At 36.5% G+C, this 21,819-nt stretch overlaps 2 protein-coding genes across 6 annotated transcripts; both read left to right on the forward strand.

Moving 5' to 3' along the window:
- Positions 1-1,701: 1,701 nt before the first annotated feature.
- LOC115425909 (major facilitator superfamily domain-containing protein 10) lies at positions 1,702-11,117 on the forward strand. Of its 4 annotated transcripts, none has more exons than XR_003936288.1 (13): positions 1,702-1,836; positions 3,166-3,344; positions 5,198-5,294; positions 5,392-5,495; positions 5,700-5,858; positions 6,664-6,855; positions 8,018-8,142; positions 8,257-8,368; positions 8,452-8,560; positions 8,684-8,774; positions 9,987-10,034; positions 10,143-10,232; positions 10,562-10,613. XR_003936288.1 is itself a non-coding variant. In XM_030143770.1 (13 exons), the coding sequence occupies exons 2-13, from the start codon at positions 3,192-3,194 to the stop codon at positions 10,663-10,665; spliced, it is 1,380 nt and encodes a 459-aa protein (XP_029999630.1). In that variant the 5' UTR covers positions 1,702-1,836; positions 3,166-3,191; the 3' UTR covers positions 10,666-11,117. The 4 variants fall into 4 exon arrangements, 3 of the variants coding, with proteins under 3 accessions (XP_029999630.1, XP_029999632.1, XP_029999631.1); XM_030143770.1 differs by having other exon boundaries at positions 8,018-8,138; positions 10,562-11,117; XM_030143772.1 differs by having other exon boundaries at positions 1,835-1,968; positions 8,018-8,138; positions 10,562-11,117.
- A 593-nt stretch (positions 11,118-11,710) lies between these two features.
- Positions 11,711-20,778, forward strand: LOC115425908 (selenocysteine insertion sequence-binding protein 2). 2 transcript variants are annotated; one of them, XM_030143768.1, is made up of 18 exons: positions 11,711-11,878; positions 12,329-12,471; positions 12,567-12,714; positions 12,800-12,875; positions 12,979-13,163; positions 13,274-13,358; positions 13,439-13,563; positions 15,040-15,180; positions 15,292-15,375; positions 15,526-15,624; positions 15,737-15,869; positions 16,824-16,990; positions 17,081-17,210; positions 17,299-17,479; positions 17,567-17,787; positions 18,224-18,378; positions 18,528-18,726; positions 19,156-20,778. In XM_030143768.1, the coding sequence occupies exons 1-18, from the start codon at positions 11,870-11,872 to the stop codon at positions 19,281-19,283; spliced, it is 2,409 nt and encodes an 802-aa protein (XP_029999628.1). In that variant the 5' UTR covers positions 11,711-11,869; the 3' UTR covers positions 19,284-20,778. The 2 variants fall into 2 exon arrangements, with proteins under 2 accessions (XP_029999628.1, XP_029999629.1); XM_030143769.1 differs by lacking the exons at positions 11,711-11,878; positions 12,329-12,471; positions 12,800-12,875 and having other exon boundaries at positions 12,602-12,714; positions 19,156-19,283.
- Positions 20,779-21,819: the final 1,041 nt, after the last annotated feature.

Consider the following 21,819-nt stretch of genomic DNA (forward strand, 5'->3'; position numbering starts at 1 on the left):
GAAGAACTGTCCACTGTAGTGACCACTATGCATGAAAAGGTTAATATTGGTACTTAAGTCTTATCTTTTTTTTTTTATCCAATAATTAATTAACCGTTTCATGCATAGTGGACAGTTATTCTCCAGTTGTTCTCTTGTGTATTAGTGGGTTTTGATGTTAGTAAGACATGTAGTAACATGTTTGAGTGTAAATCAATTGTTATTTGTTAGACAAGGGTTTTTTTTTTTTTTTTTTTGCACATTATCTCCATGAAGTGAGTAATTACTAGCATTAGAATATGTTAAAATCTGAGAAGACATCAGATCAGCAGCATCAAAAATGTTTTTATTTCATTGTTTTCATATCACTTTCTGATATTGGGTTTTAAACACGTTTCTTTACTTAAAAAATTAAATGCATGGATATTTTTGTAACTCCATAGAAAAAAAAAAAACTCGATCGCATTGTTTTTTTCATGCCTAAGGAGGAATAAAAACACTGAAGAAAAAAAAAATCTTGACTAAGGTTCTCACAATTCATGCATGAAAGGGTTAATATTGGTACCTGAGTTTTAACCCTTTCATGCATGAATTATGATTACTGAAATAAAGATTTTTTTTCCCTGAATGTTTTTATTCCTCTTTAGGCATGAAAAAACAATGCGATTGAAATTTCTCTATGAAACTATTTTTCATGGAGTTACAAAAATGTCCCCTCAGCTGGACACCATGCATTTAATGTTTGAAGCAAAGAAACATGTATTTACTGACCTACTGTGTGAAAACTATGAAATAAAATCATTTTTAATGCTGTGAATCTGATGCTTCCTCACATTTTAACATACTATAATACTAGTTATTACTCAATCAGATAATATGCAACAAAAAAAACAACAACTTTGTTTTAAAAGAAATGAATTGTAAGGTATGAATTGTAATGTATGGGGTGTTGCATTTGTGTCCACTGTGTTGGCTGATATGGAACTAAAATAACAAAATCCATGAATATACAAGAGAACAGCTGGAGAAGAACTGTCCACTGGAGTGGCCACTATGCATGAAAGGGTTAATAATGGTACCTAAGTCTTATCTTTTTTATCCAATAACTTAATTAACCCTTTCATGCACAGTGGTCACTACAGTGGACAGCTATTCTACAGCTGTTCTCTTGTATATTCATGGATTTTGTTGTTCTTTTTGTTGTTTTTTTCTGTTTTTTTTTTTTTTTTACACATATCTTTATTAACGTTTTAAGACACTACATATCTTTTCTGACATGAATTGGTAACATTATGTAGATCTCTCCTGAGCATAAACCCCCAGAATTACAAGCCCTCCCCATAGTTTTCACACAATTTATCAGTAAATACATGTTTCTGTGCATCAAAAGTTAAACGTGTGGTGTCCAGCTGAGTGGATATTTTTGCAACTTCATAAAAAATAAGTTCATAAGAATTTTTTTTTTCTTTTTCTTTTTTTTTATGTATTTTTTTTTCCAATCATTTTTATTTTATTTATTTTTATTTATTTTGCAGGAGAAAATTTTCAGTCGCATTGTTTTTTTTCATGCCCAAAGAGGAATAAAAACACTCAGGAAAAAATTTTGATTAAGGTTCTCATAATTTGCGCATGAAAGGGTTAATATTGGTACCTGGGTTTTAAACAGGTAACGCGATAAAAGAATTCGGAAGTTATTGTAGCCGGAATTACGAGCTTTTGGTGGTTCGTGAAGGCACCATTTGGCTTTGTGTGCGTTACGTGTGTTTCTGTCATCCAAATGCAAAAGGACTCCTCTTCCTGGTGTGGAGTAATAGCAATGGAGCGATGAGAGAGGGGGAGGAAAAGCTGTCCGAGTCGGTAAGTACACGCCGTAGTCCGTAGCTTTGATTGTACTATTCCGTGAAGTACGTTAAAGCTAAAACACCGCAACAGTAGTGACGTATTCTGCATTTGAACGCACCCGAGAAGAAGTGTCTGCCATCAGCTGTGGTCAGTATCACTAATCTATGAAACAGCAGCTTTGGACGGAGAGGTTTGGGCTCTTGTTTTCTCCATAAATCAGACTTTTCTCATTTATTCCAAGCGGACACTTTATTTATTTATTGATTTATTTATTTATTTTTGTTTTCATTGCAATCACTGATGAGTTCATAGGGTGTGGGGAAAAGTTTATTCTCAGTGGATCCTGACTATTTAGTGGAGTTGCTTCCTTCTTCCTTGACTTAGACTTTTATCTCACAGTCCTGATGACTTACTGTAAGAAGATGTTGTAAATGGAAATAGGGTGTGTTTGCATGTTTACTGGCATTTTAAAAAAATTTGTTCAACATTGATTAGCTGCATGTGAGAAGTTGTATCTCTATTATCTATGTTATTGTTTGGAAAAACTTTTTATTCTATTATTGGTTAATAAAGTTTTATTTTATAGGTTCTATAATTCTGTAATGTTTTCTAAAAAGCTTGACATGTGGCTGTAAATTCAGGGTAAGTTTCCTGGTGTAAGAAACCAATTTTCATATTTACCCAAGAATAACTGTTTGAGCTATTGCACATCCTATAGTGACGTCATCTAGATGTTCTGCTTTTCTTTTTGGGTTTTATTTTATTTATCTATTTTTGTTGTTGTTGTTGTTCTTGTTGGTGGTGGTGGTGGTGGTGGTGGTATTATTACTGTTATTGTAATTGTTTTGCATTGTGCGCTTGCTGTTGAATGTTGGTTTTCTTGTGTTGCGTGTGTGTACATCATGTTTGTTGAGCAAGTTGTGTGAAATTGTGTTGCTTTGTTTTTATGTTGTTTATGACCCCAGGAAGAGTAGCTGCTGTGGTGTGCAGCAGCTAATGGAGATCAAAATTAATAAATAAATTGATGCACTTACTACTGGATGTATAATGCCTGCAGACATATAATACACATAAACTGTAGTTTCAAATTAGAGATGAAAAGTGATTATGTTCATACAATGCAGCTCTTTTTTTAGAAATATAATTGAAGAAGATACCGTAAATTTGAGGAAGTCCTTAAACTCAGCATAACTAACTAAACTCTAACAACTGACTTAGAACTTTGTCCTACCCATATCTTTGTAGGAAACTGGGATCAGAATTTGTGTTCTCTCCTCAAGGCTTTATTAGTTTCTGTTACTGAGGGTATGTAATGTGTTTTTTTTTTTTTTTGGTCTTGAACAGAAGAAACACTGTGTTTATCTGGAGGAATGTCTGACGTAAACAAAGCTGCAGAGGATGGTGGATCCTTCTCATCGAAGGTCATCAACACTGTGTTTGTCGTCCTCCTGCTCGACCTGTTGGGGTTTACACTGATCCTTCCTCTACTGCCCTCCATTTTGGACTACTACGCACAAACAGGGGTGAGACAGTCATTTTTCAGACACAACATCCACTGAGATCTTGCTTTTACACCACAACACTATACAGTTGTGCTCATAAGTTTACATACTGTAGCAGAATATATGATTCAGAGAGTATGAATGATAATACAAAAACTTTTCTTTCACTCGTGGTTAGTGGTTGGGTGAAGCCATTTATTATCAAACAAATGTGTTTGCTCTTTTCAAATCTTACTGACAACAGAAACTATCCAAATGACCCTGATCTAAAGTTTCCATACCCTAGTTCTTAATCCTCTGTATTGGCCCCTTTAATAATAATAATAAAAATGGATTAGATTTCTGTAGCGCTTTTCAAGGCACCCAAAGCGCTTGACATTATTGATCCATTATTCATTCACTCACTTGCTCGTTGTAACATTAATGACATCTTGAAGTCTTTTGTGGTCGTTGTGGATGAGGCTCTTTATTTTCTCAGATGGTAAAGCTGCCTATTCTTCTTGGCAAAACACCTTCAGTTCCTTAAAGATTTTGGGTTTTCTTGCATGAACTGCATGTTTTGAGACCTCCCCAACGTGGTTCAATGATATTGAGGTCAGGAGACTGAGATGGACACCCCTTCACCTTCACTTATTTCTGCTGTAGCCAATGACAGGTTGACTTGGCCTTGTGTTTTGGGTCATTGTCATGTTGGAACATCCAACACCGTCCCATGTGCACTCTGTCAGTGTATGAAAACTTATGAGCACAACTGTACATTACTATTGCCACAATATGGATGTACTATTTAGCTGATTTTAAGTTTTTGCCTGAAATTTGCCTGAACTTCCAAAGCGTTGAAAAGTTTTTTAATCTGGTTAAACAGTGATTACAGAGGCTAAATATGAACTTCTACTACTGCACAGTATGTTAACGGTGTTTGGAAGTTATGAGTTAGTTACATTAAATGGCAAGACAGTTAACTGGCAAAATGAATGATAGTGTAAACCTTGCAGTACTGTGTTAATTTAACAAACTTATACAGATCACATATGTGCAATTCTCAGTCTCTCTACTAAGACACAATTAGGATATATGCCAAATATGTACAGCATTTTAAAAGTTTCAGGGAAAATGCTTTTACAGAATTTTCAAGTGTTTCTAGTTGTTTATGAACCTTTTTGTCATGGGAACACAGGATACATTAAATGCTGACTACAGCCGGTAGAAACCATTAAGTTCAGATTTTTATGTTTTTAATGCTGTGCAAATATTTCCTGTATTTATTTTTGTAACTTGACAAAAAAGACTTAGAAATAAATATTTATGCCTATTTCAACACAAAAGCAAACCAAGATAAATGTGGACCAAGACTTTGGCACAGTACAGGGATTAAACCTGTATTCATGTATTTGGGATGTGTTTTAGTGGTTGAGCTGTAAAAATCAAAATATCCTGATCTTAAATTATATTGAAGAGCTTCTGGTAACAGTTTGACAGAAATCAGTCTTGAATACTGTATTGTATGTTTTCAGGACTTCTCAGCTTTATTACTCACTTTAAAATGTTGTTATAAAGTCATACAAACTAATGAAATTTAATAGGTTATATCACTTTGATGAGGCAATTAAAATAGTTGTACTCATTTTTCATGTGACAAGGGGTCTGTGACTTATTTCCGATGTATCAGACGGACAGAAAGCATGCTACTGCACTGAACAAAGTTGGCTTTGTGTGTAAAACCTTCTCCTTAAAAACCACCACTGACTCACGAGAGATTAGACTAACATGTGCCATGATGGTGCACAAGCCTGACTCATGGTGAACTGACCTGTTTTCTTGTGTTTGTATTTTTCCATGGTGATGGAGTAATCCTTGTGTTTTGTCTTGAGCAGGATGCTGTGTATCAGTCTCTACAGAGTGTTGTAGACTGGTTCAGGGAAGCTGTTGGAATTCCTCTGGAGAAGAAGTACAACACTGTCCTGTTTGGAGGTACTGCATTGAATTCAAAACTGTCTTGTATTTTATGAAATCACTGAATCTGAGCAGCAATAGTTTCTGATCATAATTCTGATTTGTATCCCTCTAGGCCTGATCGGGTCACTGTTTTCTCTGCTGCAGTTTCTAGCCTCTCCTATTACGGGGGCCCTGTCAGACCACTATGGCAGACGACCCCTACTCATTCTCACCACTGTGAGTCTAATGCTGAACTTAATATTAATCTTTATCACATCCTTTTACACACAAATTGTATTATTTTTTATACATGAATCAACTGGAAAAAATGAGAGTGTAACAGGATATAATTATTCCTCGTTAATCATCAGAGAATAAAACTCTTCACTCTTGTTACCGCAATTGATTCATTTGTTTCTAATTGAGCAACTTGTGTTCCAGTTAGGGCTGATGTCCTCCTATGCGGTCTGGGCTATTTCCAGGAGCTTCAGCATGTTTCTTTTGTTTCGGGTAATTGGGGGCATTTGTAAGGGCAACGTCAGCCTCTGCACTGCCATCGTGGCTGACTTACCCTGCCCAAAAGCAAGGAACAGAGGAATGGTAAGCATTAAACAAGTTTAATATGCAATCTCAAACATGCTTTAAAGCATATTCTGTTTTTATCTTTTATGTATTGAAACATCAGAATCAGAATACTTTATTAATCCCTGGGGAAATTATTGTTTGTTACAGCTGCTCTGTGCAAGTATAATTAAAGAAGCAGGACAGAAATTATCAATACTTTAAAAAATATACTGTGTATACAATGCTATAAATATACACATTATTATAACCTTTATTTAACCGTGAAAAAGCTCATTGAGATTAAAAATCTCTTTTTCAAGAGTATCCTAGCCAAGACAGGAGCAGCAGAAGATACACAAAGTATAAATCACAGCCATACATCCACATTAAAATTATACATAAAACACAATAAAAGTCAGTTCTAAATCCATACGTAAAACACTAAAATAAGAACATACATATAAAACAACACCATAATTTAAAAGGTACTTAAGTACACAACAATGTTGCTTAAAAGTATCTGAAAGTAGAACCCAATTCAATCAATGAGAATCCAGATTAATCCTTTTCCCAATCATTAAAAATAACTTCGAATGTATTTAAAGAGAGCAGGCAGTAGGAGCAGAACATTTAAAGGCTTTCTTTCCCAGTTCTGTTCTGACTTTTGGAACTCGTAGCAATAACACATCCTGTAACCTGTAACTGTAATTATTTAAGTGAAATATATAGCTCTAAATATATACCAAATATACATATTAAACACAGTTAGAACAGTAAGCATCTTAGTTTTATCACAACTTGTCTATCAGTTTTGTTAAGTCCATACATGTTTTGTCACCAGGCTATGATCGGCGTAGCCTTTTCTCTGGGCTTCACCGTTGGACCTCTGATGGGCGCCTACTTTGCCATCAGCTCCAGATCGTCAGGAAACGTCTTCTATCAGGTCACAGCTCTGCTTGCTCTGGCCTTCAGTGCTGCTGATCTGCTCTTTATTTGGCTCATGCTGCCAGAGACGCTCACCAAGGACATTAAGGTTAGTTAGTGATGCAAAAACTGTAGCAGGTTTCCCCAGATCTGTAAATGGTCACGAAATGAGTGGTATTAAATGTGCAGTATGTAGGACGGAGTGTCATTTATTGTACCACCACCAGAGTGGCAATGTGAGAGTGAATGAATAATTGATCAATAATGTATAGTGCTTTGGGTGCTTTGAAAACGTTACAGAAATCTTATCCATTATCATTATTATTATTATTATTATTATTATTATTATTATTATTATTATTATTATTATTATTATTATTATTATTATTGAGGTTGCAGGTTGTAGCCAGTCGAATACAAGTGCACTCTTCCAAGCCAACTCCAAAGTGGAAAAACACAAATGGTTATAGTGAATATGGTTAGCCAGTATTTGATTTGTCCTTTCTGGGCTACTGTAGAAACATGGCTGCTGAACATGGAAGACCAACTGCCTGTGTAGATACAAAAGACTCATTCTAAGGGAATAAAAACACAACTATTCTTTAATGTGGCGGTAATAGTAGACTAAGGAAAATGTAATTGTGAATATTTTATTTCATTTCTAGAAATAAATATCTCTAAATCTTACATATCCTCCTGTGACCCAGCAATGTATTTTTGTCCTCTGTAGGGGACAAAAGTTTCACAGTTTTGCTTAAAAAAAAAAGTGCTGTCCATTGCAAAGGACATTCCATTAAAAATAAATAAATAAATAAAATGATTTTAAAAATGTATCTGAAAAAACTGTTGCATTATGCAGTTTCCAATTAAGACAATTGTTTAATGTAAAAAGGCCAAAACTTTCACTTTCCTGGGTGTCAGGGGGATAGTGCACCTTTAAGCTATATTTGTAACAAAATGGATGTAATTTATGTAATTAAAAAAAAAAAAAAATACATACATTATGAACAAAGAGATTTAACTTTTTTATATTGTAAAATCAAGGTAATTAAACAACATCAACTGTACTTTATCTTAGACAAACACATACAGTAATATACAAAGAACAAAAAAAGTAATGAAACATTTGCTTCAAAACACACTAAAATCATCATGCACACATAAAGGTACATCAAGTGGTAGCATACAATTTAAAAATAAAGAATAAAAGGAAATAAGTTATGGTTAGATATCTGAGTCTGACTTTGAATTTTTTTGTCTTTTCATCCCAGACTTCAGCTTCAGGCTTTGGGGACTCCAGAGACCTCCTGGACCCCAGAGACCTCCTGGACCCATTAGCTTTGTTCCACTTTTCAGCTGTTACCAGGACAAAAGATCCACCTTCAAAACAAAGTGAGTTGAGAACTAGATAAGTGTTTGATCTGTGTTCCAGTCAACTTTTCCTCATCACTTTATAGCATGTGAATGAACTTTAGACGCACTGATGGGATGGGTGGGAATGTCTTTCCAGAAATGCAGAAGCTCCAAGTGTTAGGTCTGGTTTATTTCTGTTACCTCTTCCTCTTCTCCGGTCTGGAGTTCACGTTGAGTTTTCTGACTCACCAGCGCTTCCAGTTTACAAGGTGATTTTAATACTCCATCAATTATAGCAAACACGCTTCAGCAGAAGCCTTGTCAGTGCTAAAAGCTTATCTTCTCTTTACAGTATGCAGCAGGGAAAGATGTTCTTCTTCATTGGCGTCATCATGGCGTTGATCCAGGGAGGATACGCTCGTCGAATCAAACCTGGGCATCACATCAAGGCTGTCCGAGTGGTAGGAGGACGTTTAGTTTACATGAAAAATACCTGTGCAGTGAATTCAGTTTTGTACCGCTGGTGGAAATGATGCATTTGTGAATATGTGTTTTCTTTACTGAACTGTGGATGTAATTCTTAGGCTATCGTCGCACTGATCCCAGCATTTATCCTCATTGGGATGTCATGGAATGTAACAGCTTTATACATCGGCTTGGCATTATACTCCTTTGGTGAGTCATGTTTTTTGTTTCTTTTTTCACTTAGTTTTTATTAGATTTTCTTTTTTTATCAGTACAATACAATGCATACATATAAATACAGTTTAATTAGTTTCTTTTCCTTTTTCTCAGCTGTATGTGTATTCTTACAAACCTCCATAGACAACATAGGATGGAAATTAAAGAAAACAATTACAATCACATTAAACAAATAATTTCCACTTCCAAAAATAAGACTCTTAGTATAACTTCTAGTCAGAAGCAGGATAACATCCCTTTGATTAACAACATGGGGTTTTGCATCACCAATAAATATTATTGCAGCAACAAAGGCAACATTGGTTCCCATCTTTTAGTAAAGGTGGTTTTCTGAAGCCTTAGTAAGAATGTGATCTGCTCCCAAACTTTTTTAATCCACGTATTATATGAAGGCGGTTCTGGTTTCATACAACTGATGGTTATAGACTTTAAAGCAGCAGTGAATAATATATTCAAGAGGTATTTGTTTACCCTTCTATGGTGAGTCATGTATTAATCTGCTGATTCTGAATGATGGGTTGATGCAAAACCAGGAGCAGATCATTTAATTTAATTCAGCTATTTACAAAGTTTATTGTGGCATTAACTGTTTTAAATGCTAAATTAACTTTTTTGGATGTGATGGGGTACAGTATCTATGGGTACAACATGAAGAGCAAAATCAAGAAAAGTGTCTGATACCTGGAGTTAATCATGGTTCATCATTTTAGACTGCATAATCCTGCTACTGGAGAGCTCAAATTTATTGATGGAACTACAGATTCCACTATGTAGTGAACTTTATGAAGGATAAAATGGTCCCCCACTTTCAAAAGCTGTATTTCTGCATGAGCATGACACCCAGCATCACTCCAAGACCACTTAGAGACTTAGAGACATCTAAGACATCTCCAAGAGAAAAATGTTTCTGTTTTGATTGTCTGGGGTCATCAGAAATTTGTAAAGTTAAAATGGGGTCACGAGCCAAAAAAGGTTGGGAACCATTGCCTTAAGTATAAGTTATAAAAAAACAACAACTAATGAATAAAATGTAGTTAATTAAAATTGCAATATAATTAGGAAACTATATTTGGTTGGGTAAAAATAAGATGTCATTTCACAGCTTGCATGCGATGGATTTTGCTAATTTTCACAAGTAGAGTTTCATGTATTCTTATTTCATTTGACATCTCTCCCTTGTTACAGCGGCAGCCATAGTAGTTCCATGTTTGTCGACTCTCGTGTCCGATCATGGTGAGAGACTTAATTCTTGTTTAACAGAGCTCACACACTGTTTTGATCATACTGTAATGGGATTTTGCATAATGTTGGCTAACTGTCTTGTTGTGGATGTTGTTTCAGGCTCAGCTAATCAGAAAGGAACAGTGATGGGGATTTTGCGTAGTTTGGGAGCTCTGGCTAGAGCACTGGGGCCAGTTGTGTCATCATCTGGTAAGGAAGCTTTACTAAGACAGAAAGAGTAGTAGGGCAAGTCACAGGAGGTCCTCTTGTCCTCAAATCAAACACTACGCTAAATGTTTTGGAAAATGGATGCGCCAAATAATGCTAAAAATGCTTAGATATTATTTAACATTTAGGTCTAATACCCTGCACTGGATTATTATTTAAATATTACAATAACAGCTTTAGTGCCTACACATAAAGCCACATGTAAGGTGTTAATAGTGAAAGTCATTGTTGCAAAATTGTGCATAATTACATTATATTGTCCAGACCCTGAGATGAAAATGTTCTTTTTAACCCATGTGTTTGCTTCACAGTTTACTGGATTGCTGGAGCTCAGACCTGCTTTCTTCTCACATCAGCATCCTTCATCATCCCTCTGGCTCTGCTGAGTAGAGACCAAAGCCTAAAGGATGAGTGATTGAAGACTGGAAGAGCCAACTGAGGCTTTCTACAAACCAATACTCCAACCGCAGAGACATGCATTGTGATTCATTGAATGTATTATTTACAGTTCTTGGGAAAGCAAGCACAGAACAAATTACTTCTTCTTACATAAATAAGGAGAGTCATGTTTTCTGCTTTGTTGATTAAACAAAATAATACAAAAAGATGAGAGCTGGATAACAGAATAAGAGATGAGTGTATCTAATGGCTTTACTGTGCACATGTAAATATATCACCCATACAGGGTTGGATGGGTGGGGGACGAACAAAATTACATTTGTCGAGTATAAATATCTTTTTTAAATACAGTATTTTATTAATCACTTGGATTTTGTACGCTAACAAAATAACTTTTTTTTTAGTTGTGTTGAAAAATGTTGTGGTTATATTTTCTTGTTATTCAAATAAAAAGTGGGTTGAAATCTTGCTTCGAAGATTTAATATTTCAGCATATTTTAATGAAACACGTTCAGCCTTGCTTTTAGGTGTTATTGCATTGTTACAAAAAGAAATAAGTATGAGGAGAAATATGTGTTGTTTACTTCAGTTTGAAATCGGCATGCTGTTAGTGCCTTCTATGCAGCTGACCTTTTATTACTATGTGATTTCATATTGGAATCAGTTTGTAGTGTGGAAAAATGTCTGGCTTCTACCTGATCAGTATCTTTTAAATTCGCTCATGAATTCTGTTCAAATACAACTATAGTAAAAATGTAAAACATGGGAATTTATTATTCAGAATATTGATCTCTGGAAAATAGTGCACAAACACTTACGTATGTCATTATTTTTTCATATAAATGCAGATTAGAGGTAAGAAATAGTTAGAAACAGAATCCTAAAAAGTGGTAAGCATCTTTATAGACCCATATACTTCTAGACATTAACTATTTTTTTCTCTTTTGTATTCTTTTTGCACATGTTCTGAACTTATTAGAAAAATTCAGAGGTAAAAACGTGTGTGTTTGCGCCGTCCGTCCAGTAGATGTCACTGTTGTGCTATGTCACTAAACATCAGCTGTTTCAATCAGGTTGTACTAGCTGTTATGCTATGTAACAGGTTGCTTTGCCTGCTGCTTAGCCAACACACAGATTAATGTACCGCCCTTACGATAGGGCAGCAAATAATACATAGACGACAAATGCGGAGATGTGACTGTGTTTGAGGAACCCTGAACATGGACAAGGTACTGAACGGAACTACAGTTTTGGTTGTTAATGTAGCCAGAAAACATGCTAGCAAGCTAGTAGGACTACGCTAATGGTGCGTCAGCTTAAAACAAGCTAACTATTAGTAAACTTAAGTTTTTGGAAGCAGTTATGAAGGATACTTTACTAACTATTGAACATGACTAGTTAGTTGGAATCACCAACCGTGTGCAGTAAAAAAATAGTTTGACGGGTTACTCAAAAGCTTAGCTGAACTAGCAATGTTGGCAAGTTAGATGCTAATTTATGTGACGTTAGCTGCCTAGCTAACAGATTAATTGCTTATTAGAATCTCAGATTGTACTAAACATGATTTGTAGGAGAGCAAAACTGTGAATGTTAAAAATCATCTAGTGCGGTTGAACAACAGCCAGAAACGTGACTGTCAAAGGTTGCTGTCGATAGTAGACAATGTTTACTTTTTCCAGGAGAGCAAACTGTCACCTGCTGTCCAGTCTGTCCAAGATAGACATCAGAACCCACAGAGAAGGGAGTGTGCGGGGCCACACACTGCCTCATCACCACCTGTTATACTACCAAGCCCATATGTATCTGACCAGAGTGTACAAGGGTAGGAAGATGCTTCTATTTCCTCATGATCCGAATCTGACCTTAATGACCCAGGGCATGGATTTGTTAATTGATCCATTTGTAAATTCTGTGTAGGAGTCGGTCAAGCTTGAGCCTAAAGCAGATTCCAGCCAATACCAATGGACTGCCAGCAGGAAAAGATGTGCCAAGGCCTCGCGGCTATAGCAGCAGCCGTCGTGTCAAAGAGAATGATGACAGGTCCAGACGGGATCCTCAAATCAAGGTCAGTTTCCATTGGAGTACCAGAGAACACAAGGAAATTATGTTCATTCATTTGAGTAATACCAGTTCTTTTCAACAATTTTCAGACATCCAAAGTGGGTGGTGATGTTCTTGCACAAAGCAGAATTGTTAGCAAAGACTTAGTGGATTCACAAAAAAGAGGTTAGTTATCTCATGATCAGTCAGTATAACATCCATCTTTTGGTATATTAGATTTCTTTCACAACAGTCTGTGCGAATTGTTTTTTTTCCCTATATCCTGCAGGTTTTAGAGGCGCTAGATCTGCCCCGAACTCTGCAGGGAAGTCAGTAAAAGCACAAACTGGCTCTGTTCCATTTGAGGTGAAGATGGATGATTTCCCAGAATTAGCTGGTGTCCCGATGGGCAAAGTAGACCCTCCTCTTGTTCAGAATGAGTCCTGGAGGCCTCCATCTCAGTCAGCATGGAAGGTGAGGTCCTGGAAATATCCAATGTGTTGTAATAAATATGTCGATATATAATGCTAATGCTTTATAGATTGTAAACAGTTAAACTCAATTTACTGTTTTGTTTTTTCTAGCTGGGCAAAAAAGGATCCTCAACACAGCCTGGCCCCCCACAATGTGCCACTGAAGTGAAGCCAGACTCTCCAGATACCATACTGGGTAGAATGTAGTCACTTTTTCAGTGTTTGAAAGGCAGTACAAATATGTCTGGTGTTAATCATCTTTTTTGATGTGAGCAGATCAGCCGGCTGTGGCTCAGAGCAGTTGCTTTGCTCCTGTGCTGAGTTCTTGGGCTAATGTTGCTTCTCAGCCTCCGAAAAAAATTATCCAACAGCAGCAGACAATCAGCAGCAACTCCATGCAGGTATTATAATATACCCTATGTGATACAGACATTAAAAATAAAAAAAAAGAATTGATGCAGGGTTCAAAAATCTGAATTGTAGCCCTTAAAAATCTTCAGTATCTGATAATTGTTTGGCCTCACTCATACTTATCATTAGGCATATTGTAATTTAAGTGGTGTGAGAGCAAACAACATCTCCACATCTATACTTGGCTGATATGTGACATGTTGTAATTACCTCCGCCAAGGAGGTTATGTTTTTGCCGGCGTTGGTTTATCTGTTTGTCTGTCTGTGTGCAAGATAAGTCAAAAAGTTATGGACGGATTTGGATGAAAATTTCAGGAAATGTTGATACTGGCACAAGGAACAAATGATTAAATTTTGGTGGTGATGCGGGGGGGGGGGCACTGATCTGCCTTGGCGGAGTTCTGCACTCTGAGTGCTTTTCTAGTTATCAATTGATATTGCAATTAAAATTCTATCACTAAGATTTAATCAGGTGAGATTCTACTACTCTACTCCATGTGTCAACACAGACAGTTTGATAAGTGACTTCACTTTTCCATAGTGGTGGGAAATTATTTCAGGTCATTAAATCTTTATATTTAGTCTTTTGATCAAGAGGATAGAGCTGTGCAAGGATGGTGTGTGTTTTGATGATACAAGCTGTATCTAGTTAAAATTAATCAGAGCACACATTCAGCTAGTGTGGTATGTGGGTTAACATGACACCTTCATGATGTAAAAATAAAGTTGCTACTTTCACAAGTTAATCCATTTTCTGTTCATATCCCTTCCATCTAATGGTAACTGTAAGTTGTTGAACTTACAGGTCTGGTTTGGGAACGGCACATTTAGTCACTGGTTGAAGACTGTTGAAAATAACACGTTTGAATCCCACTTCACCATGTGCAAGAGTTGTTCACATGGGAAAGCGGAAAAACAAAGCTATCAGCAGATGTCTGCCATCACACGATACTGTTATGGATTTACATCAGGAGAGCCATCAAAGTCAGACTTTTATCCATTATGGATATGAGCTAGGTTTTAGATTGCATCCATAATAGTGATCTTTATTTCATCATTTATAGTTATATTGAGGTGACGGTACCAATATTCAGTTGACAAAATTCCACTCTTTATTTTAATGCCAGAAATACAAGTTTAATCATCTACACAAGTTGATCCAGCACATCCAGGGCAAGCAGTACATAATGACATGCCATGTGTTGTAGAGGATCAGTACAGATGACCTAACAGATGCAACAGAAGTGGGAGGAGGGTTTTCACAGAGCCCTTTACTGATTTGGTGTCCTCACTTTACCCATGATGTGATGTCAACCAAAAAGTTACTATCAGTCAAATACTGAAACTGGCTGTAGAATTTGTTAAAACCTTTATACATAGTTAAATGTTAACAGCCTGGGGAATCTCTGGGGTTTCCTGCCATGTCCTGTCTTTCAACACTGTCCCTCTATTTTTCTCGTTGGCAGGTAGAGGAAACACCAGCACAACAGGAAGAATCAGCTCCAGGAAAGAAAAAACGGAAAAAAAAGAAGAAGAAGGCCAAACATGCTGGTGAAGAAACAGAGTCAGAAGAACTGTTACTTCATCAGGAGCCTCCAAAGTTTGAGGTCAATATTTTTAGTATTTCATTGAAATCTTAAGACCCTATTTTCTATTTTTATGAAATGTCAAAATTTCTAAAACACCACTGCAGATGGTTTATATGTTTGTGATTCTAGGATGAAGAGGAGTTCCCAGGCTTGACTCCTGTCTTGACCGACAGATTGATCATCCACAGCAATACAGCAAAACTATGCAATGATGTAGGTTTTGTTTAATAACTATGGTGCTGGACTTAAAATACCAAAAGTACAACAACAACAAAACTGCAAAGGCATTTAATCATGTGGAGTCAGTGAAATGTTTATATATATATTTGGTATTAAATTTGCCTCATTGTTTTTTTTTTTAAGGAAAACCAAAGACAAAATGTTCAGCATCAGTCTGCTGAGAACAAAGAGAAAACAAATACTGCAAAATCTCTTCCCACAGAGATAACGAAAAAAGGGCAGGTCTGTATTTGTCCCCTAAAATGGCTCAATATCTGATTATACCCTGGGGTAAATAACAGGCAATGAATCTATCTTATCTTTATTGTGTTCATTTGTTTATGGAAATTTCTAGAAAGCTGAAAAGGTTTCTGGGAAGAAGAGCAAGGTTCCTGTTCAGCTGGACATTGGAAACATGTTGGCTGTCCTAGAAAAGAAGCAACAGTCTCAGAAAACCAAGCAGGACGCCAAACCGGTCATTCTTTCAGGTGGGTGGTGGTCAGTTTCTTGGGCATTTAAAGAAATCATTTTAATCTCTGGTGTTAAGTACACCAATATATGGTACAAGTTATTGAAAAGATTAATTTGTTGGTGGTAGAATTACTGTCATGTAAAACCATGGCTGTGAAAGACACTCAATCACTAAATATAGGTAGTTTCATATCCATATAACGATGCACTTTATACGACTGCACATTTTCTGTAAATGTAACAGTCTATGTAAAATGACCACATGAAAAGGTATTCAATACATTTTGAATAATTTACCCAACGGCTAGCACGTACCAATTCTCCATTTATTTTGAACCTTTGTGCCAATTTTCAAATAAGAATGTAATGTAATGCAATAAAACTTTTGTGTTAAGTACTAAAAAGTTAAATCGGAAATGTGTTATGTCTCGCCTTGTGGAACACTGCAAACTGCAGTCTACATAGTGAGAAGTACTGAGTGCCATCTGTGACACAATGAAATAAACAGACATTTTAAAGCTAATGTCTAAAACAGTTTCTTCATGGTGGAGCATGTCCCCAGATGCCACTAGAGAGTTTGCATTTTTGACACTTTTTTTCACCCCTGATGATGATAATGATGATGACTTACATCCCAGAATTTACTTTGGGTTATGGGGTGGCTTTTTGTTGTCATTAGACTAAAGATGTGAGTTTTGCTTAATTTGTATCTATTTTATTGCAATGCCCCAAAAAACAGATTCATAGATTTTAGTCAAATATAATTTTCATGCATTAATTAACTGAAATGCACCTCTATCTGTGTGTACTAAGGCTGTGACTAGTCTTAGAAATGACATCAGTCCGTGAAAAGTTTTGGAGAAATGTTGCCCATAAAAATGTATGGGAACAATGACAATATATAATGATAGATGAATGATATTGTTGTGTCACACAGCTGTACTGTAAGCTTTCTCATCTGTCTTTTTAAGTTGGTGGAGGCCTGCCTGTCGCTCATAAGCAGCCGACAGCTCAGAAGAAGCCCCCATGGCAGCAGGAAAAAATTGCCCACAACCCTCTGGACTCCACCAGCCCTTTGGTAAAGAAGGGCAAGCAGAGAGAAGTGCCCAGAGCCAAGAAACCCACTGCTCTCAAAAAGGTCAGTCCACATTTAGATGTGTTGCAGTTTGTGAGAAACCTATTTGAGTTTTACAGGCTTGTCATTGGTTTATTTCTATTTGGTCCTCAGGTGATTTTAAAAGAAAGGGAGGAGAGGAAACAGAGGCGTTTGCTGGAGGAGAAAGGACTGCTGCCTGAGAATGAGCCCAAAGCTGTTCTGGATTCAGCAGAGGAAGAGCAAAGTAAAGCAAACACAGAAGGTAGAGACTGCTTTTTTAACCACTAAATAAATATGAGATCATGGAATAAGGTTCATATTTGTTTTGCTTTGTGTCTCTGGAACCTCAGATGAAATCTGTGTACCTGTGATCGAAGGCGATGATGAGCTGGAGTTAAATGGCACAAAGCAGATGGTGAGAGATGATGACGACGAGGAGACTGACAAGGAGGAGTCTGTAGAGCAACAAACCATCTCACCTGTCACTATGCCCGATCATCGACCCAAAATCCACAGCAGGAAGTTCAGAGAGTAAGAATGAGAAAACACACACATTGTCTTTTTTTGGTGTCGATGTGTGTTTTTAAACTTTAAACTGTATTTTCTCGTAAACATCAGCTACTGCAGTCAGATGCTGAGCAAGGATGTGGACGAATGTGTGACAACTCTGCTGAAGGAGCTGGTCCGCTTCCAAGACCGCCTGTACCAGAAGGACCCCATGAAAGCCCGGATGAAGAGGCGCATTGTGATGGGCCTGCGAGAGGTCCTGAAGCACCTCAAACTCAGGAAGGTCAAGTGTGTCATCATCTCACCCAACTGTGAACGCATCCAGTCCAAAGGTACTGCGTCACTCTTAAGGTGGATTCAGACCGAAGTGAAGCAAATTTTTACATTGTGTTGTTACATACTCTGTGATTTCAGGTTCTTAAGATTTTCTTCATTTATAAGCTGTTATATATTTAGTTAAAATGCAAAAACATAGAAAGTAGGATATAATGCTATTAAATATTTATGGTAATGTGTTTCTTTTTCTAAAATTCTGCATAAGAATACATGTTTAAATATGTATTTATTCTTTGCATTGAGCTATTGGTTCTACAGTCATGTTAGCACTAGCAGTAGTCACCTTCAGTTCTGGAAAGAGTACATCTATTAGCTGTTAAGAGTGACTATTTCCAAGTATCAGCAGTCATGTTCACAGAAGTAGCACATGAAAAACTGACTTGAAGATGGTATGAATGATGTGATGGTCATAGAAGCATATCTCACTTGCAGGAGGCCTGGATGAGGCCCTACATAACATCATCGACACTTGCCGTGAGCAGGGAGTGCCCTTTGTGTTCGCTCTCACCAGAAAAGCTTTGGGTCGCTGCGTCAACAAGGCTGTGCCAGTCAGCCTGGTGGGCATTTTCAACTATGACGGTGCACAGGTCCGACTTCATCTACAGCACTCAACTAATACAGTAGTTCTATTTGCCAACCTGCTTATTTATTAGACATTTTATTCAAATTAAAAATAACTTGTGAGCGATAATTATAATATTTCAGAGGCTTATAGTGGTATATTTCTTACCTGCAGGACTTCTATCATAAGATGATTGAGTTGTCATCTGAGGCCAGGAAAGCTTATGAGGTGATGGTGTTGAGTCTGGAGCAGACAGAACAGTTAGAGGAGGAGCAGGCGGCTAATACGGAGGAGCTGCAGATCAGCAGCCCGAGACCAGCCGAGGAGATGCAGTCTGGTCCAGAGATCACACAGCCAGAGGAACCACAGTACAGTAAGACACTGTTTCTTTAAGCCATTAAGACTCAGGCAAATAGTCTCCTAATACCTGAATATACATACACAAACATCAGTCTTAAAGGTAACACTTATCACAGCCTGTCATGGAGATAAGAACATGTGTTGCAGCTGGTCCTAAAGATATAAAAGCTCAAATTTAACACCCAGTTCAATGATTAAAATATGCAAATGTTACACCTGGTATTCAGGTAGAAAGAGGTAAAAACACCCAACATCATGCAAAGCCTATAAGGTAAAAACATGCAAATGATTCATGCAAATAATATCTGTGAAAATGATGTACATTGGATAGGAAACAGTAGCTCATATGAAAACCATAATTAATGTATATTCCAGTTGTATTTTTATCAGAGCTGAAGTGGAGAAGGGAAGCCTAGACTATAATTCTCTCTTTGCCTTCCAGTAAAAACATGGAAGAAGATGTTGGAGAAGGAATCCAACCACAAATTCTTGAACTTTGAGGAGCAGCTGAGCTCCATGCACTTGGACAGTGAATGTAGCGAACACAGTGGTGAAGATGAGAAGAGCTGACAGCGGTGAAGCCTTTTGTGCCTTCATAAACCCACTTATGCCTACTCGGAAGGATCCACAGCAGATGTAATCCCTCCTGTGTGTGACGTCAAGTGTTCAGCCCCTGTGGAGCGATGGCATCTATCACATTTGCTGTGAATAATGAATTTCTTTATCTGCCCCTAAGATGTTAAATGGTGTTGAAACCTAGAAGTTGTTTGTGTTTGAGAATAATGTGCAAAGGTGTGTATTTTTAGGAATGTGTGGGTTAAACGCTGACCTATTAGGACCAAAGCAGTCACTTTTTTTTGGTACTAGTACATCTGTGAACATCTTTGGAGGATGAGTAAAGAGTGAATACACTGTTTGAACCTGTGAACCACTAACAAGAAATAACTAGTGTTTAATGATTAATGGACAGATGAGAGAAACATTTTCTGACCTGCAGGAATACAGTATGTGGTAGTAATTTTCTTTTATGTTGAGGAAAATGACAAAAATAACATAAGGAAACAGTACATGATGTTAACCTCAGTATCATTAACAATCAGATTCTCAGACAGATTAAGCCCAATGTGAGACTTAAAGAAAAATGTATGTGTCTGGGAAACTGAAATAAGAAAAATTATAAAAGTGGATAAAATGGCATTAGATGACAATCACGTTAAAGAAGCAATACATAATGTTGTATAAATTACACATAGGATTGCAGAGTAAAGGGATGGAAGCTGCTAGAAAAGTAATGTCTGATACTAACACTATAGGTGAGGGAGAAATGTGTAGGAATGTCTGATGTAAACTATATGTTAGTGCTTTAAGCATAGAGTATAAGGTGTTTGGGGTTGGTTCTTGACCTCTTACTGAATTATGTTTCATACAATTTAGGACAATGACAGATTTACAAGCTTGATCAAAAATTTCTACAGATCTGTTATCTAAGAATGTTCATGTGTAATGTTTGTGACATTATTTGCAAATGGATCACAAACAAATGCATGTTATGTCTTAAACCTTTTTTTGAAGTTCAAGTTGTCCGTAACCTGAGAAGACAAACATAATCCTGAATTTAAAATGCACTACATAAAGTGCCATCGGAGAAGTGGCACAGTGCTTACAATGTACATCTTTGTTTCTGTGAAACAAAATGTTAGATAAATCATTACAACTTAGTTTTACAGCCACTGTCTATGACATGATGTAAAACAGATGATTTCATCCCCTGTTTAATGTGACATGAAGCAGCCATTTGTAATGTTTCATTCCAAATTAGATTTGTAGTAGTCTTGAATAAAACTTTAAGATATAATTTATAGTGATCTAAAGTGTGTAAAATGTGTTACTAAAATAGAAATAATCAAACTAATTACGTTGGTTCTCTTGAATAAACATACAGATTCATATCAGGTGTAATATTTTGGAATGAAAGTCAATTCTGTTCAACAGTGATTCTTTTCTAATCAGTTGTATATTTAAGTACATCTTCCAAAATAAAGTGTTTATTTGAATAGACAGCTAATATTTCTCTATGTGCTTTTATTTCTGGGTTCAAGCTCATTTAAACCTGATAAGATGAGAAGTGTTTCATATATCTGAATGAGGAGTTGCTGCTTTTGTCAGACTTTGCTGCCACATTTACATTTTTCCACTGTAAAACTATTACATTATCAGACACATTTGGGCTGATTCCAGATCTGATCTTTTCACCGTGTACTATTTTTTAAGAAAATGTGAACAGAAAAAATCACATGGAGATTTTCCATTCTAATCTGGGCCAGTTCATATGAGGTCCTAAATCAGATACTGATGTGATATTTTACAATTGACCATTAAACAAAGAAGATTTTGCACGACACCACTCTGCACTGGATGGAGTCGCTCAAAGGTTATAAAGTTATTTGAATGAGATTAACCTTAAACATCTACAGACGTATTAATGGCCTCCTTATGGATACAGACGCTAACATCAGTATTATGGGTCTAAAAACATCACCTAGTATATAACACTGGATGTCCGCAGATAAAGTCTTAAATGTGATTGTTCCAACTTAAGTCCTTAATTATCCTTAAAAGTGATAACTTATTCTTAAATCTGACATTCAAAGGTTTTAATTCCACAGATCCAAAGAAGATATTGTTCTGTTTGCTTTAGAAATCTTTGTAAAGAATGTGTAATTATTGTTAGAGATGAGAATGAGTGGACACTCCAACAATCCTTCATAGAGGAGTTCAAATATGAGCTTTAGCATCTTGATCATCAGTAGCAGAAAAAGTAATGTAGAAATGTAATTGTAACTTTCAGTATGGTTAAGGATTGAAACATGGTTAAGACTGGTTCAAGACAATAACTATGAGGCCTGTTGTACTGTTTATGTGAATGTATGGTCTTAAATTTAACCAATAATCCCTTGAACATGCCTTAAAAGGTCATAAATATGGCTTTCTAAAACCAGCAGATACTCTGTAATAGCAAAACTGATTAAATAATAACAAAAATAAATCAATAAAACACTAAGATATGGATTACACAGCTTTTAAATGTCGTTCAGTACTTTCTTTT

This window comes from Sphaeramia orbicularis, chromosome 9 (genome assembly GCF_902148855.1).
Source record: "Sphaeramia orbicularis chromosome 9, fSphaOr1.1, whole genome shotgun sequence".
In the NCBI taxonomy this organism is placed as follows: domain Eukaryota; kingdom Metazoa; phylum Chordata; class Actinopteri; order Kurtiformes; family Apogonidae; genus Sphaeramia; species Sphaeramia orbicularis.